Source organism: Eumetopias jubatus, unplaced genomic scaffold, assembly GCF_037043125.1.
Source record: "Eumetopias jubatus isolate StellerSeaLion01/CBP00866 unplaced genomic scaffold, mEumJub1_p1.0 scaffold_8, whole genome shotgun sequence".
Lineage (NCBI taxonomy): Eukaryota > Metazoa > Chordata > Mammalia > Carnivora > Otariidae > Eumetopias > Eumetopias jubatus.
In genome coordinates, this window is record NW_028274814.1 from 77728666 (window position 1) to 77746757 (window position 18092).

The following is an 18092-nucleotide window of genomic DNA, read 5'->3' on the forward strand; positions in this document are numbered from 1 at the left end:
TACAGAAAATGGTCCATGAGAAGCAGAAGCAAGAGGCTTGTCATGGCCCAGATGAATAATGCTGGTGCCTTTGACTATGGGAGTGGTTGTGGGTGGCTTCCGGAAGGTTGGCAGATCGAGGAGATCTTTGGTTGGTAAAGGTGACAGGCTCTGCTGATAGATTGGGTATTTTTTTTAAGGATTTTATTTTTTTCATTTGACAGAGAGAACTCAAGCAGGGGGAGTGGGAGAGGGAGAAGCAGGCTTCCTGCCAAGCAGAGAGCCCGATGCGGGGCTCATCCCAGGACTCTGGGTATTGAGGATAAGGAAAGAGAGCAATTAGGGGTAACTCTGAGTCTCTGGCATTTAGGATGAAGACATTGGATTTGACAAGATGGAGAATGCTGGTATTTTTTAAAAGAAAAGTTTCAACCAGGCATGCCGGGGTGGCTCAGTCATTAAGCGTCTGCCTTCGGCTCGGGTCGTGATCCCAGGGTCCCGGGATCGAGCCCCGCATCGGGCTCCCTGCTCGGCGGGAAGCCTGCTTCTCCCTCTCCCACTCCCCCTGCTTGTGTTGCCTCTCTCGCTGTGTCTCTCTCTGTTAAATAAATAAATAAAATCTTAAAAAAAAAAGAAAGAAAAGTTTCCACGGAGTGGTGAGAACAAAAACCTAGTTAGAGTACAGTTGACCCTTGAACAATGTGGGGGTAGGGGTCCCGACACCCGCCCCCCCGCAAGTCGGAAATCTGCGTATAACTTTTGACTCCCCCAAAACTGAACTGCTAATTGCCTATTGACCTGAAGTCTTACTGATAAAGTCAGTTAACACATGTTCTGTATGTTGTGTGTATTACATACTGTATTCTTATGGTAAAGCTAGAGAAAAGAAAATGTTATTAAAATCATAATAGAAAATACCTTTACGGTACTGTCCTGTGTTTATTGAAAAAAAGCCATGTGTAACTGGAACTGCACAGTTCACACTGGTGTTGTTCAAAGGTCACTTAGAGTCTGAAGAGAAAATGTGAAATAAGGAAGTGGAAATGGCTTACATAGGTTAAGTTTTGATGACAATTTTGCTTTGAAAGAGAGGGAGAACCCAGGTGGCTTCTAGAAGAGTGTGTGGGCTGGAAGGCAGGGTGGTTGGTTACTTGGTTGGTTAGTAAGATGCACAGTAATTTTGGCAGGCTTTTTAAAGCTGACTGATGTGATCCAGTAGTGAGGGCACATGATTCTTCAGTGAATGAGAAGGGATGGGATCCGAGAAGTAGAAAAGGGGATGCTCCTAGATAGCAGCAGGGACAGTTCATCCACTTTCACAGGAGCGAAGGCAGAGCCTAAGGTCACAAATGCAGACAGGTTGGTGACTCTCTCGGTGGGATGATCAATGCTCCTGTCAGATCGTTTCTATCTTTCTCAGCATAAAGTTAGGTCATGAGCTGAGATAAAGGAGTTTTGTGATAAAGGAATAAGAGAGTCATCTCAGTGAAAAAGGTCCTTTCTTATGTCCCATCACGTTCCTCAAACCTTAACCTAAGAGGGCAGGCGCCCTGGATCGCAGGGTCTTTTTTTTTTTTTTTTTTTCGCCCAGCGGTACCTTTGGGCCCTGGTGCAGATCCAACCCCGCGTCCCCTGCGCGCTTCCCACTGTCCGGCTGCACGGGCACGGACGCGGCGTCCGGCCTGTTCAAAAACCGAGAACCCGATCTATCTCACTTCCCTGCCTGGCCTTCTCCTGTGGCCCTACCCGGGCGACCGACAGCAGCGCGCGTCGTCGCCTCGGACGCGGGGCGGGTGGGTGGAGTCGGCTGAGCGGCCGCAGCGGCGGCGGCAGCTAGTGGGTCCTTTAGTGGCTCTGGGGCGGGGCTGTGGGAGGGCGCCGACTGACCGACGGACCCCGCCGGGATGGGGAGTGTGGCTGCTCCGCCAGGGTCCTGCGGGTGGGAGAGACGCTCCGCGACCACGGGTGTCCGGAGCCCCTCCGTGTTGTGCTAGAGATGCTCTTCCTCTCGGTGAGTTGTTTTTCTGTCTCGGCGGGCCGGCTCCTCGGCCTAGGTCACGCCCCGGGGAGGAGGAAGGAGCTGGGCCACCTCGATCTGTGTGGCCTGGATAGGGCCGAGCGACGGGGCAGTGACCAGCTGCGTGGGCCTCCTCCCTTTGGGCATGTTGATCCGCGGCTGCGCTCCCTGTTCCAGTTTCATGCAGGCTCCTGGGAAAGCTGGTGCTGCTGCTGCCTGATTCCAGCCGACAGACCTTGGGCCCGGGAGTGGGGCCGGCGCTGGCGGCTGGAGATGGCCGACCCGAGATCCGTGCACGAAACCAGGTTTGAGGCGGCGGTGAAGGTGATCCAGAGTTTGCCGAAGAATGGTAAGTGCGCTGGGTCCCGGCTGCAGAAGCCTCCCCCCGAGGCCGGAGGCCCCGGTTTCTGAACCTCGCCTCCTTTAGTCTTTCTGCTTGTCGTCTTGCTGATTTAACCTCCTTCGTTTCTGCGTTTAAAAAGGAATGTAATTGGAGGGAAGGTAAAGAGTGTTAATTAATTACCTGCTGATCTTTAAAGATTTTGAGTAGTTTTTATTGCTGAAAACAGAAGTCTTACTTAATGACTGCGGATTAGGATATGTTTAAAAAAAAAAACTGGATTGGGGATGCTTGGTGCCGCATGCTCATGAAGTGTACTATTTAAGCCTTTCAGAAACTTTCGATGTGAAGGGAGGGAAAGGAAAGAATAGCTATACTCGCTTGTAAAATGATTTATTTTAATAAATACATATGATTGTGACTTTTTTGTGTGTGCTGTTCTCTTGTTCTAGTATTCTGTTTCTTATTCTTATATCGGGCCTTCCTTGCAGCTTAGGAGAAAAGTCAGTCCAGTTGTTCCTTTGTATTTAATGTGTCATTTCTCAGGCGACTTTCCAAAATTTTTCTCTTTATCCTTGGCTTTTAGCAATTTGACCGTGATGTGTCCAGGTGTGGTTTTCTTCAAATTTATCCTGTTTAGAGTTTACAGAGCTTTCTGAATTTGTAATTTTATGTGTTTGACCAAAGTTGGGAAGTTTAAAGCCGATATTCAAATATTTTTTTCTGTGGAGAGGGTTGGCAAGGGGAACTTTTATCTTTTACTTCCTATTCTTCTTCATTATATGAATTATTTTTCACAATAAACTTATATTTTTAAAAAAGATTTTATTTATTTATTTGATAGAGAGAGAGGGAACACAAGCAGGAGTGGGAGGGGGAGAAGCAGGGAGCCCCACGTGGGGCTTGATCCCAGGACCCTGGGCTCGTGACCTGAGTCGAAGGCAGATGCTTAACGACTGAGCCACCCAGGCGCCCCTAAAATTGTATTTTTTTAAATGATGCTTTTAAGCACTATTACTGTGCCAGAGCATAAAACTCACTGAATACTCACTGAATACACCATTATCGCAGTATTTAACATGTTTTCTATTTAATCATGAATTGTCTTGGTAATGAATATTCAACACTGTTTAATAAAAATTCATTAATTGGAGATTCAAAAGGTTTTGAAAACAAATATACACAAAATAGTATTCTTTTCGTAATCTCAAACGTCAAACTAGGGGAGGACATAGGAGGGGTTGTTATTAAGAGAACAGTGGCCCCTGGGTGGCTTAGTAGCTTAAGGGTCTGCCTTTGGCTCTGGTCATGACCCCAGTCTCCTGGGATAGAGCCCTGCATCAGGGCTCTCATATAATATGTGTGTGACAGATTATACTTTATCGGGTGTCTTACACACAGGATATATACAATACCTTATGTTGATAAGCATCCCAGTAAAATAATACTTGTAAAATCAATTTCTAAGAAAATAAGAACATAGAAAAGCCACTTTATCAAATACCCAAATTCACACCCTAAATTCTTGGGAGTTATGGATGTGAAAATTAAAAAGTGTCACTAAAGTTCAGCAGCTTAAGATTTAGTCAGGATAAATGAAAACCAAATGCTTGCAGAATTCAAACACTTACCTACCTGTACTTGCTTGAAAAAAATAAAAATTTTAATGGAAAAATAAACTTCAATGTAAGGTGATTCATGATGCACATTAAAAGCCAAGCGCTGGAATTCACGGTGCTCATGTAGAGAAGACTATCTATGGCTGACTCTGGATCAGAGCAATTTTCTAAGGGGCTCCAAATGCATCGACACTCCATCATTAAGAGTTCTGTCCAGAGCCAGCCAATCCCCTGACTCAGATTCTGACTGTAAGCAGCTTGGTAAAAACATAAAAGGGCCACTTACTCCTTCTCTTATGAATTCTTTGATTTTCTCCTAAAAAACAGTATTCGTTTTATGTAACTTTATCAGTGATCCCTTGCTACTGCACAACTGCAAAAGAATTTACACACAAAAACATCTGTGCCCAATCCCCTAAGAATCTTCTTCATAAGTGAAAGGAGGAGCCCTTACATTGCTATGAAAATCTTCTGTAAGTACTAATTCATGTAAAGAGAAGAGCTCCATAAGAAGACACGTAAGGTTTTACTACAAATCCCCCCTCCTCGACCAAAAAAACCTCTCCCTTTCCAGGAACAGGAGTTGACACATGCCATCTGGCTTAAATGAACAGTAACTGCGCACATGTCTTTAAAGAGTATCAAAATTAATGTGCAGGCTACCCCACTGGTCAGAGGCAAAACATCAGCTCAAGAAGCCTGGAATGAAACTTTCAAAAGCTCTAATTAGAGCTTGTCACAATTAATTCAGAACAGTCACAAGTAAGATGAACAGCACCCTCATATACTAAATGCTTACGAGAACACCTGTCACCAATATGGAAATACATGAGTAATTCTTGGATGATTTCTGGTGATCCACTACAAACACAAATTAGGTAATAAAAATGCACTTTACCAGGTCTTTCTGTATGCCAAAGATTTAAAAAAAAAAAAAGTTTGTGTTTTGGGCTAGAGTGATAAAGGAGTTGATGAAGCCATATCTAGAATCAGGGGCAATTATGACAGTGCTAATAACATAGTCCCAGGAAAATTTAAGTTAAAGTTTCTTCGCAGCTAAACAAACAAAAACTCCTATTAAACAATCTTGTATTCACCAGGTCTAGATAAATAAATATTATGCCACACCATTTATATAAAAAGTATGAAGGGCGCCTGGATGGCTCAGTCAGGTAAGCATCTGCGTTCGGTTCAGGTCATGATGCCAGGGTCCAGGGATGGAGTCCCACATCGGGCTGCCTGCTCCGCGGGGAGCCTGCTTCTCCCTCTGCCTCTGCCTCTCTCTGTCACTCATGAATAAAATAAAAATAAAATCTTTTTTAAAAAAGTATGAAATTATTTACATTTTATTCATAATAATTTAAAAACAGAACAAAGCCTGAGAAAATTCAGATGAGGGAAATGGTTCTGACTTGGTGCAGGTAGTAAATTAAGGCCACTGTAGACAATACATAGAGAAAACCTGTCATACACACTGTCCAGTTAAATTCTCAAAGTTTTTCAGAGCATAAAGAACTTTTTTTTTCCTAATTACTCCAGACAACATGCTCAAGGGCAGACTGACTTTTTCCTAGCTACCCAAGAAAAGAAACTCACTGTTCCCAAAATGTTTGTGTTTACCTCCCTCTCCCCTTTTACAATTTCCTGTTTTTCATAGGTTTCTTGACAGTCTAGTGACGGTCTCTGTCATATGTATCATTAGGTTACTCTTCTGAGATATTAGATCTGAAAGTGACAGAGAACATCCTCAGGAAACAATGCCCACTGGCATCCTACCACCAAAGTCAATACACACAGGGAGCCTGAAAGGGCACCCCATCTGGATCCAGACCCTGCAAGTCCCGGTTTCATCTTTCCTTGGTCCCTCTGGTGAATCTCCTATGCAGACACTGAGTTCTTTAGCTTTCACCTGCTCAAACGGCTTCTTCACCAAGTCTGGTTCTTCTGTTTTGCCAGTGGCTCTTAACTTGCTTTTATAAAAAGGTGGCCACAGTAGGAATCTTTTTAATAAATCTGACTTTGCCAACTTCTTACTAGATTTGATTAAACCATCTGTTCAACCTCCTCATGTGGATGACAAGGAGCTCTTAACGGTTTGAAGCTGAACATCTTAGAAAAAAACATTCTTTGTATCTCCTCTATTCTCCTACAACACTGAACACTTCTGTGACCAGATACTCTCTGACTGTCCAGGGACGGCCATCAGTGTCCTACAGTTCAATTCAGTCTGATACAGTCAGATCCCACAGGGTAAGGGCCAACTAATAAGAAGTCCTATAAGACTGCTGCACTCCCATTTCAGATGCCATCCCAAATCCAGGTTGTTACCTGTGCTTCCGACCACCTGGCTATTGATCAAAGGTTCCCACAATCTCCTCCCTTGATTGCATTAATTTGTGGCTCACAGAACTCAGGAAGAGTTGCTCACTAGAGTATCATCTTATTATAAAAGGATATAACCCAGGAACAGCCAGATGGAGGAGACAAATAAGGAAAAGGATGGGGGGAAGGGGCACAAAGCTCCCATGCCCTCTCCAAGCATGCCATCCTCCCAGGACTTCCATGTGTTTGCCAAAACCGAACTCTCAGAACCAGTAAATTCAGCATTTTTATGACGGTTTCATTACTCAGGGATGATTGATTAAATCACTGTCCTTCAGTGACTGGACAGAATCTCCCATCCCTCTTCCCTCTCCCCTCTCCTGGGGTAGGAGAGAGTAGGACTGAAAATCCCAACCCTCTAATCACATGGGTGGTTCTCCAGGCAACCAGCCTCCACCCTTAGAGGCTTTCCAGAAGTCAGAGTGCTAACATAAAGTCGGGTACGTTTGGAAGGGGTAGTTATGAAAAGCAAAAGACGTCGTCACTGCTTTGATCAGTTAAGAAAGTCAAAGGGTTTTAAAAACTCTCTGCCAGGGGCCAAATATGTATTTCTTATAAGTCACAATATCCACAGAAGAACTGTCATTTTGGCTTTTCCTTGTTGTTCGTTTGGGCTTGCACTTTTAATACAATATTTAATTCAGTTTTTTTAAAGTAATCTTTTTTTAGGCATATCTGCTATTTTGTGAGGGGTAGTTCAGTTAAAACTAGACATTATGGTCAATAAAACCTTTAAAACAAGCAGTGAATGGAACATGAAAGTTTACCAAAGATATTATCAACCGTATCATAAAGAGATACTTGTCAGTGAGAAACCAGAACATATCAATGGAGTCATCTGCCATGTCAGAAGTAAAGGGCAATCAACAGAAACTGACTGAGAACAAAGCTGCTAGAATTAGCACACAGGAAATTAAAAACTATTTTAAATGTATAGCACATGTTTAAAAAGTAGACATGAGATTAAAAAGACCCAAATCAAACATCTAGAGATAAAGTGAAAGTGTCTGAGATGTAAAATACATGGGATGAGATTAACAAAAATTAGACATCACAGAAGAAAACATAGGTGAATATGAAGACACAATGGGCCCCTGGGTGGCTCAGTCAGCTTAATAGCCGCCTTCGGCTCAGGTCATGGTCCTGGGGTCCTGGGATAGAGCCCGTGTCAGGCTCCCAGCTCAGTGGGGAGCCTGCTTCTCCCTCTCTCTCTGCCCCGCCGCCCAGCTTGTACTCTCTCTCACTCTCAAATAAATAAATAAAATCCTTAAAAATAGATAAAAATAAGTAAGTAAAATCAATGAAACAAAACATTGGTTCTATAAGGAAAAATCAAGAAACTGATAAATTCTAGCCTAAGTGATCAAGAGAAACAAAGACAAAAATTACCATTATAAAGAATGAGAAAGATCACATCACTACAGATTATACAGAGGTGAAAAGGTAACTGAGGAAATGTTATAAACAAGTTCATGCCAAAAAACTTGACAATTCAGATGAAATGTCAATTTCCTTCCAAGATTAAAAACTATCAGAAATTGACTCAAAAAGAAACAGACCACAAACAAAATACCTAAAGAATTTAAACAAAAGGAAATCAAAACATGTCAGTGTAAGAAATCAACTAATCCCAAAGGCAGCAGTAATGGAGGAAATAAGCGACAAAAACTCTCTGAGACACACAGAAACACAGAAAACAAACAGCAAAATGTCAGTAGTAAATCCTCCCTTACCAGTAATTATATTAAAGGCGGTGTTGGCAGAACATATATAAAAATAATACCCAAGTATATAAATAAATCTATAAAAAAGATCCAAGTGTACATGCTGTCTCTTAAGAGACTCATACACCAAAGGACAGATCCCAGTATCTATGAAGCAACCATTCACATAACTGGAGGGACAAATACAGTATTAGTTGGAGATCTTAATTCACCACTTTCAATAATGGATCAAACAACCAGAGAGAGAACAGAGAAATAGGACAGCAGAACAACAGCACAGACCAGTGAGGCCCCGGAGAACATGCTACCCAACGACTTCAGAACACAGTTCTCTCAAGCGCCTATGAAACATTCTCCAGGACAGACCCCATGGTGTCTACAAAACAAGTATGAATAAGTTTTAAAAGACTAAACTCATCTGAAGTATTTTTTATCATAACCTAATGAAACTAGAAATCGGTGACAGAAAGAAAACTGGAGAATTCACAAACATGTGCAAATTAAATCACACCCTTTCAAACAACAACTAATGGGCCAAAGAAGAAATCACAAGAAAATTAGAGAATACTTTGAGACAAATGAAAACACAAGACGCCGAAATTTGAGATGTAGCAAAAGCAGTGCTGAGGGAAATTTACAGCTCTAAACACAGTATAAGAGAAGAAATATCTCAACTCAATAACCTAATTTTACACCTTAGGGGACTAGAAAAGAAGAGCAAACTAAGGGCTATAAAAGGAAGGAAATAATGACGATCAGAACCAAATTAAAGGACAAAGCGAATTGATACACAATAGAGAAAAATCCATGCCCAAGGCCTGGTTTCTTTCTTTCTTTCTTTCTTTTTAAAGATCGACAAAACTGACAAGCTTTTAACTAGACGAAGGAAAAAGAGAAGATTCCAATTACAAAACTCAGATATGAAAGTGGGGACATTACCACTAATTTTACAGCCAAAAAAATGATTATATACACCAACAAGCTGGATAACCTAGATGAAATGAACGAATTCCTGAAAACACACAATTGACAAAATCGACTTATCAAGAAAAAGAAAATCTGGGGCCCCTGGGTGGCTCAGTCGGTTAAGCGTCTGCCTTCGGCTCAGGTCATGATCCCAGAGTTCCGGGATAGAGCCCCACATCGGGCTCCCCGCTCAGCGGGGTGTCTGCTTCTCTCTCTACCCCTCACCCTGCTTGTGCTCACTCTCTCTCACTCTGCCTCTCTCTCAAATAAATAAAATTAAAAAAAAAAGAAAATCTGAAGAGACCGTAAGCAATCAAAATCATCCCAACAAAGAAAAGCCCAGGACCAGATAGCTCCATTGGTAAATTCCACCAAACATTTAAAGAGTAACACCAACCCTCCTCACTTTTCAAAAAATGGAAGAGAAAGGAACACTTCCAAGCTCATTCTAGGAGGCTAGCACTATTCTGATCCCAGAGCCAGACAAAGATGCTACAAATAAAGAAAACTATAGACCAATATCCCAGAGGAATACTGATGCAAAAAATCCCCAGCAAAATACTAGCAAACGTAATTCAGCAGCCTCTTAAAAGGATTATACACCATGATAAAGTGAGTTTTACCTCCATAATACAAGATTGGTGGAATATGAGCAATCACTCAAAATAATATATCCCATTAAAGAATGAATGGGGGGAAAAACACATGATCATCTCAATTCATGCAGAAAAAGTATTTGAGAAAACTCAGCATCCTTTTATGATAAAAAACGCTCAACAAACTAGGAACAGAAGAAAATCTGATGTTTCCTCAAAAAGCTGAAAATACAATTACCGTATTAGGCAGCAATTCCACTCTTAGTATATACCCAAAAGCAGTGACAGCAGAAACTCAAACAGATATTTGCGCAACAATGTTGACGGCAGTATTACAACAGAAGGCTGAAGCAACTCAAGTGCTCGATGAACAGATAAACAAAATGTGGTTTATACATATCATGGAACATTATTCAGTCATAAAATGGGATGAAATTCTGAGATATGCTACAACATGTATGAACCTTGATCACATTAAGCTAAGTGAAATAAGCTACTCACAAAAGGGCAAATACTGTATGATTCCACCTAGGAGGTATCTAAAACAGGCAAATTCATAAAAACAGAAGACAGAAGAAAGGTTACCACGGGCTGAGGGGAAAGTGGAGTGAGAGCTATTGTTTAATTGGTACAGAGTTCCTCTTTGAGGTGATGAAAAAGTTCTGAAAACAGATAGTGGTGATGGCTGCAAAACAATGCAAACGTACTTATTGCCCCTGAGCTGTAAACTTAAAAATGGTTAACATGGTCAATTTTATGTTTACTTTACCATGATTTAAAAATAAATAGATAACTGGAGAGTCCTGCATCTATTAAAGAAATTGAATCTACGGTTAAAAACCTTTCCATGAAAAGAATTCCAGGCCCAGAGTCAATTCTACTGAACATTTAAATAATAATCCATTCTAAACAAACTCCTCCAGGAACGTGAAGAAGAGTGAATACTTTCTTAGTCACTCTATGAGTTATACATTACCCTGATACCAAAACCAAAGACATTATAATTAAAAGCTACAGACTAATATCCTTCATGTTGACATATGAAAATCCTAAACAAAATTTTAGCGTAAATAATAAAAATATGTATAAGACAACAACACATCACAACCAAGTGGGGTTATTCTAAACAATGAAAAAAATCAATGGGGAAACTAATGATGATTAACATAACAATAAAAAATTTAGAGCAAAAAAATATCAATGGGGACTTTATTATATGATCATCAACAAATGCAGGAAGTGCACTTAACAAAATCCAACATGCATTCCTGACAAAACCTCTTGGCAAATCAGAAACAGAAGGGAAATTCCTCAACCTGATAAAGGGCATCTGTGAAAAACATACAGCTAACAACACACTTAATGGTAAAAAACTGAGTATTTTTCCTCTTCATGCCAGGAACAAAAGATGGATATCAGGCTCTTCACCTTTTTTAAGATTTCTTTTTTTTTTTTTTAAGCCAGAGCAATAAGACAAGAAATAAAAAGAACCCAGATTGGAAAGAAAAAATGTAGAAATTCAATGGAATCTACAAGATTTAAAAAAAAAAAAGCTCGCAGAACTACTTAGCAAGTTTAGCAAGGTTGGCGGATACAAACTAAACTTTTAAAAGATCTACTGTATTTCTAAATATCAGCAATAAACAAAGGATTCCTCTCTTGAAATAACATTTTTTAATAAAAATCTATTGAATATTTAGGGCTAAATCTGACAAAAGATGTAAAAGACATTGTAACCACTCTGAAAGAAATTTTGAAAGACCTAAATGAATGGAGACACATAATTTGTTCTGTGATCGTTAAGATTCAATATTGTTAAAAGGTCAATTCTCCCCAAATTGATCTATATAGAGTCAATGCAACCCCTATAAAAATCCTAGCAGGCTTTTATTTTTAAATCAAGAAACGGATTCTAAAATTCATCGGGAAACACAAAAACATTAGAGCCAAAATAATTTTGGAAAAAGTAACAAAATTGGTAGACTAACAATATATGACTTCCAGGCCTACTATAAAGCTATAGAAATCAAGGGTGCCTGGGTGGCTCAGTTGGTTAAGCGACTGCCTTCAGCTCAGGTCATGATCCTGGAGTCCTTGGATCGAATCCCGCATCAGGCTCCCTGCTCAGCAGGGAGTCTGCTTCTCCCTCTGACCCTCCCCCTCTCATGTGCTCTCTCTCTCTCTCTCATTCTCTCTCTCTCAAATAAATACAATCTTAAAAAAAAAAGCTATAGAAATCAAGACAGTGAAGCATCCTGACATAAGAGACCAATAGATTAATGGGCTAGAAGAGAATCCAGAAATAGACTTACCATATATAAACAACTAAGTTTTTACAAAGGTGCAAAAGCTATGCACTACAGAAAGGACAGACTTTTCAACAAATAGTTTTAGAATATATAAGAGAAAAAAAAGGAAAAGAACAGAACTTCGATTCATATGCTTCATACTGTATCCAAAAATTAATTCAAAATGAATCACAGACCTAATGTAACACATGAAACCATACAACTTCTAGAGGAAAACATTAAGAAAAATCACTGCAACCCTCTGTTAAGCAAAAGATATAACACTGAAACCATCATTAATACGAAAAAATTGATATACCGGATTTCATCAAAATAAAAAACTGCTTTTAGAAATAAACTGTTAAGAGAATGACAAGAGGAGCCACAGTCTAAGAAAATATCAGCAAAGCATATATCACGTAATAAGGCGTTCATATGCAGAATATATAAAGAACTCTCAAAATTCAACAAGAAAAAACAAAAAATGAACAGAAGATTTATACACTTCACACACACACACTCAAAATACAGCTCAACGGACAGCAAATAAGACACTCAACATCACTGGTCATTAGACAATGCAAATTAAACCACAATGAGACTACCAACACATACATACCTATTGGAACGGTTAATATTTTAAAGTCTGATTGTGCTAAGTATAACAGGTGAGGATGTGGAAACAGGAACTTTTATATACTGTTAGTGGAAATGTAAAATGATACAATCACTTTATTAAAACATGGATGGAATAGTTTCCAAGCTTAAACATGCATTTACCGTATGATCCAGCAATCCTATTACTGGGTATTTACTCTAAAGAAACAAAAATTAATATTCATATAAAATCCTGTACCTAAATTGTTTATACAGGTCTATTCATAACCACCAAGAACTGGAAACAATCCAATGTCCTGTAATAAGTGGATGGATAAATCAACTCTGAAACATCCACACACAATGGAATACAACCCAGCAGAACAAGAAACAAACTACTGGTGTGCAAGAGCTTGGATAGCGCTCAAAGGCATTATGCTAAGTGAAAAAAAGTCTGAAAACTTTACATGATATATTCCATTTATAGGACATTCTCAAAAAGATAAAATTATAGTGATGAAGACTGACCAGTGGCTGCCAGAGGCTAGAGGCAGGGGAAAAGTATGACTAAAAAGACACTAGTTTTTTAGAAGGATGGAACTGCTTAATATCCTTACTGTGGTAATGATTAAATGACTGTATACATTTGTATAATACCTGTTAAAATTCAAAAAACTGTATACCAAAATGAGGGCAATTTGTATAGTAATTAAAAAAAAAACAACCACACTACCTACTCATATGCTAGGAATATAACAGATCAAAAATATTTTCTAAAAGAATAAATTACCAGAGAACATGCAGTATAAAATTTCTGCTTCTTTCTGATTTACGATTTACTTTGCTACTAAGTCCAAGACCGATTTTGTAAAACTGTTCCATGGGCTTTTGAAGTAATGAGTTCTTCCCTCAAAAGATTTATTGAGGGGCGCCTGGGTGGCTCAGTTGGTTAAGCGACTGCCTTCGGCTCAGGTCATGATCCTGGAGTCCCGGGATTGAGTCCCGCATTGGGCTCCCTGCTCAGCGGGGAGTCTGCTTCTCCCTCTGACCCTCTTCCCTCTCGTGCTTTCTATCTCCCATTCTCTCTCTCTCTCTCAAATAAATAAATAAAATCTTTAAAAAAAAAAAAGATTTATTGATTGGGTGCCTCGAATGGCCCAGTCGGTTAAGCGACCAACTCTTGGTTTCGGCTCAGGTCATGATCTCAGAGTCATGGGATTCGAGCCTTGCATTAGACTCCGCACTCAGCACAGAGTCCGCTTAAGACTCTCTCTCCCTCTCCCTCTGCCCTTCCCACCCCCCTACCCAGCCCTACCCCCGGGATCTCTCTCAATTAAATAAATAAATCTTGTTCATTGAGGGGCACCTGGCTGGCTCTGTCAGTAGAACATGCAACTCCTGATCTTGGGATGGCAAGTTCAAGCCCCAACGTGGGTGTAGGGATTATTTAAAATTAAAAAAAAAACAATTTGTTGATTGTGTTATTCTATTTCCCTATGGTCTCATTTGTGATTTTTGGATCTATTTAATTATGAAAGAGATATAACGAATCTCCTAATATAACTGTATCTTCATCAAATTCTCTTGTGTTTTGAACAGGTTTTGCTCTGAAATATACCATCTATGTTTGGTGCCTACTTGTTATGACTGTTACAGCTACTTTGTTAATTAATTGGGCCTTTCATTATTACATACTATCTTATTTCATTATATCCAGTGCATTAACCTTAAATTCTACTTTAAATTACATTATATTACCACCTCCGCTTTTATACTGTTTGCATTTGCCTGGCCCATCCCTTTATTTTCAACCTTTCATTATGTGTTTTTAAGTACTCCTCAATTCCATCTGACAGTATGAGTTAGTAGAATTGGACCTATTCACATTTAATTAACGGATATATTTTAATTCTGTTACTTCCTTCTTATGTTTAACATTTTTGACATTCTGTTCAAATCTGTGTTTGATTTAATCTTTTTATATCTGTATTACTATGTTGTGATTAAAAGAATACCAAGTTAGAAGTTAGGAGGCTGGGTTTAGTCTCAGCTCTCTTACTGAGGTCTAGCTAGGCAGGAGCTTCACCTCTTTACGTCAGTCTCCCCCTTCTCATCAAGGAATATAAGAATTCCTGCTTTACCCGCTAGTTATTTTGGGGGGAGGGAGGGTGGAGAACTTCGGGGTAAGGGGACATCAAGAGGGATACTCTAAAAGCCTGAAGGATCCAATAGAGAAATAATTGAGGACCTAGATCCCCAAATCTGAGTGTGCAAACTTTAAAAGTATCAACAATAAAATGTTACCTCTGCTACCTCAGAGGATAGAGTAAATATGTCTTAAGAGTTGAGAAGGAGGGGAAGCTGGGGGTGAGAAAAGATGTACAAAACCTTATGAAGATGAAAGTCTCAGAGATGAAGAATAACCTGGGAAGCCAGGGCTTGTTGTGATGACTACTTAAAAGGAGACAAACAGTATGATGGTTTTATGGCAGAAAGTAAGAGCAAGATAAAAAATGTTTGGAGAGGAAAGAGGGTCTGGAGAAAGGTCTTGTCAGAAGCAGGTTGAATTCCAAGACTCCCAACTTGGCTTCTGCTGATGGACATGGGGCTGGCAGAGGGTTGGATGGCCTCATTCCAAACCAGTATCATTAATCAATAAATAAGAAATTAAATGACAACAAAACAGCTTGGAAATTAAAAAACACATTCCTAAATCAAAAATTTCAAATGTTCAAAGACAGCAAAACTGAAAATTCAAACTATCCAGAGAGCAATGAAAAAGAAACACACCCTACCAAAACCTATGGGGCACAGCGAACTTGTTCTTAGAGGACATCTTTATTAAGGAGTAAGGACTAAAAAGAAGGGAACTTAATACTACTCTTAAAAAACTAACAAAATAAACTAAAAGAAAAGTAGGAAGGAGAGAAGGAAAAAAATGAAGCAATTTCTCAAACACTTAAATAAATAGATTCCTCAGGATACCAGAGTGGCTCAGTGGGTGAAGTGTCCAACTCTTGATTTCAACTCAGGTCATTGTATCAGGGTTGAGAGATAAAGCCCTGTGTCAGGCTCTGCACTGAGCATGGAGCCTGCCTGAGATTCTCTCCCTCTCCCTCTGCTCCTCCCCCCACTCGCACATGCGTGCTCTCTCTCTCTCTGGAATAAATAAATAACATCTTAAACAAAAAAGCAGAGAAATCGTTTTAAATTTTAATTTAAACAAATAAATTTTCTAATTTTTTATTTGAAAAACTTTTACTCAAAGCACTCTTTACTCTCAAAGGTCACCTAAAACAAAGTAAATTAAAAAATAAAAAACTTTAAAAAAATAAACACTTTAACATGAAGCAAATTTTGCCTGTTTAATCAGATTATATAAAATCAGTGTAACTAATTTCTACAAGGATCTAATCTCCATGCTTAAATTTCAATCAGTTCTATCTATGCAGCTGATTAAGTACCATCATAAGGCCTTGCCAAAAGCAGAAAAAAAAACCCGATGCCTTTTGTTTTTCCAAACACCCCCTCACAGGAAACAAACAAAAAACCTGGTCAAAATATTCTTAAAATTTTGTGTGTGTGTGTATTTATTTTGATGTCAGAGATATTAAATATTTGTTGTCTCATTCTGAGATTCAAATATACATATGCTGAATCTCCTTTTCTGATTTCCACATTTTTTTTAAAGAGTTTATTTATTTATTTGACAGAGAGAGACAGCGAGAGAGGAAACACAAGCAGGGAGAGCGGGAGAGGGAGAAGCAGACTTCCTGCGGAGCGGGGATCCCGATGCGGGGCTCGATCCCAGGACCCTGGGATCATGACCTGAGCCAAAGGCAGATGCTGAACGACTGAGCCACCCAGGCGCCCCTCCACATCATTTTTTCTAATGTGTTTTAAACATTTTTATTCATTTTGGTAAATTCTACCCACTTTTTTCTTTTCTAGCTTCTATTGTCCTTTATTTTGTTTTCCACAGTCTCTACTGTCCCTTGTGATCCTTCTAATTTCGCCCTTCTTTCAGTGATGGTTTTATTTTCTTAACCTTATTTTTCTTTCTGCTCAATTAGCTTACATTGCATTTTCTCATGCAGTCACGCTATCTCTTCCTGACCTCTTTTATCACTGCTTTGTGCTCTCAGTGGTAAATAATTCCAAAAAGTGTTTTAAATTCATAGGAAAACAGCTGGGCATGATTTTCATCTACTTTACAGAAGTAATTTTTCTGTTGAGCATTCATCTGTCCTTTGTTTTGCTGCTACTTTCTTCCTTTTTGATTCTTGAGTGGTAGCAGTAGTGTTTAGCTGAAATCCTTTTGATAATTCATCTTTAAAGGAGGTGAGGTTTTTTTGGACAAGCTCTCTGTAAGAGATTCATGCAGAAGGCTATCGTGGTTCCAGTTCTTGACCAGCTAAACTTTGTCTTGATTCAAGGTTTTATATGAGAATCATTTAGGTTTTTTGCTTGTTTGTTTACTTTTCAACAGCCAATGGAGATAGGCAGGCTTGAGGTTTTCACAATGCAAAGACATCTCTTCCCCTACTGCTAGGAGACAAATGTAAAAATGCCTTGTTTGTATGATTCTTTGTTTGACACCTGATATTCTTTCCTTTGTAACTTTCAGCAAATTTAATGGCACAATGTGTGAACTTGGTTGACAGAAAGGGAATAGGGTATTTTTTTTTAAGAGTTTATTTATTTATCTGTCAGAGAGAGAGAGAGAGAGCACAAGCAGGGGGAGGGGCGGAGGGAGAGGGAGAGGGAGAAGCAGGCTCCCTGCTGAACAAGGAGCCCAACACGGGGCTCGATCCCAGGACCCTGGTATCATGACCTGAGCCAAAGACAGACACTTAACCAACTGAGCCACCCAGGCATCCCAGGGGAATAGGGTATTGTAAAATTTATATTTTTGGTTTTTTTTAAATTTCTAGATTATTAATCAAATCATTTAATTCTAAAATTAGTATTATTATTATTATTTAAGACAAAGGTAGGTTTTTTTTCAAAGTTATTGGCAAATTAACTTAAACCCTCCCAAATATTTCATGGCAATATGGTGCAGAGATAAAATCGCTTTATTTTATCTCTGCGCCGGAAGAGACAAACACTCTTCCACCTTCCCTCTTACCCCAAATCCCTACAAATGACAGGGAAAGAAAAAAAAATCTGTAACAGTGCCGGAAAGCAAGAGAAAAGAAAAACTCCTGAGCCATTTCTAACAGACAGAAAGGAGATAGGACTGGCTGAGGAAAGAACTGCTGCGAACTGGATGCTCTGCAAGTGTCCAGACTCAGAGGCGATGCATGCGAGATGGATGCTAGATGCATGGACCGCCTTCCTCCTACTGCAAAGGCCCTCTTCCCCGTGGTCAAGGAGCAAGTTGCTGAGGCATCTGCTCCAGGCTGGAGAAGTGACTATGGAGAGTTAAGCTGCCCCTTGCAAATGGTGTCACGCCAGCCAAGCAAAGTGGTCCTCGCTGAGGGTATGGATGCCTAGCGTTCTACATCCGCTAACCCATCCTGTACCTTCTCCCCATCGTTAGAGACAGACCTCGACAAATACTGTACCCACACCCAAAACT

At 39.8% G+C, this 18092-nt stretch overlaps 1 protein-coding gene across 7 annotated transcripts in view; it reads left to right on the forward strand.

Moving 5' to 3' along the window:
- The first annotated feature begins 1775 nt into the window (after window positions 1-1775).
- LOC148163745 (uncharacterized) overlaps window positions 1776-18092 on the forward strand; it is a 105363-nt gene continuing 89046 nt past the window's right edge. For 5 of the 7 annotated variants that reach the window (XR_015768850.1, XR_015768848.1, XR_015768849.1 and 2 more), the window contains exon 1: window positions 1777-2345. Coding sequence is in view for 3 of the 7 variants with exons in the window: in XM_088026036.1 (XP_087882162.1) it covers window positions 1976-2345 (370 nt within the window). In the remaining 4 variants the exon portion in view is untranslated. Of the gene's footprint in view, window positions 2346-18092 lie in introns of all 7 variants that reach the window. The other 2 variants (XR_015768851.1, XM_088026037.1) reach the window with 2 other exon arrangements.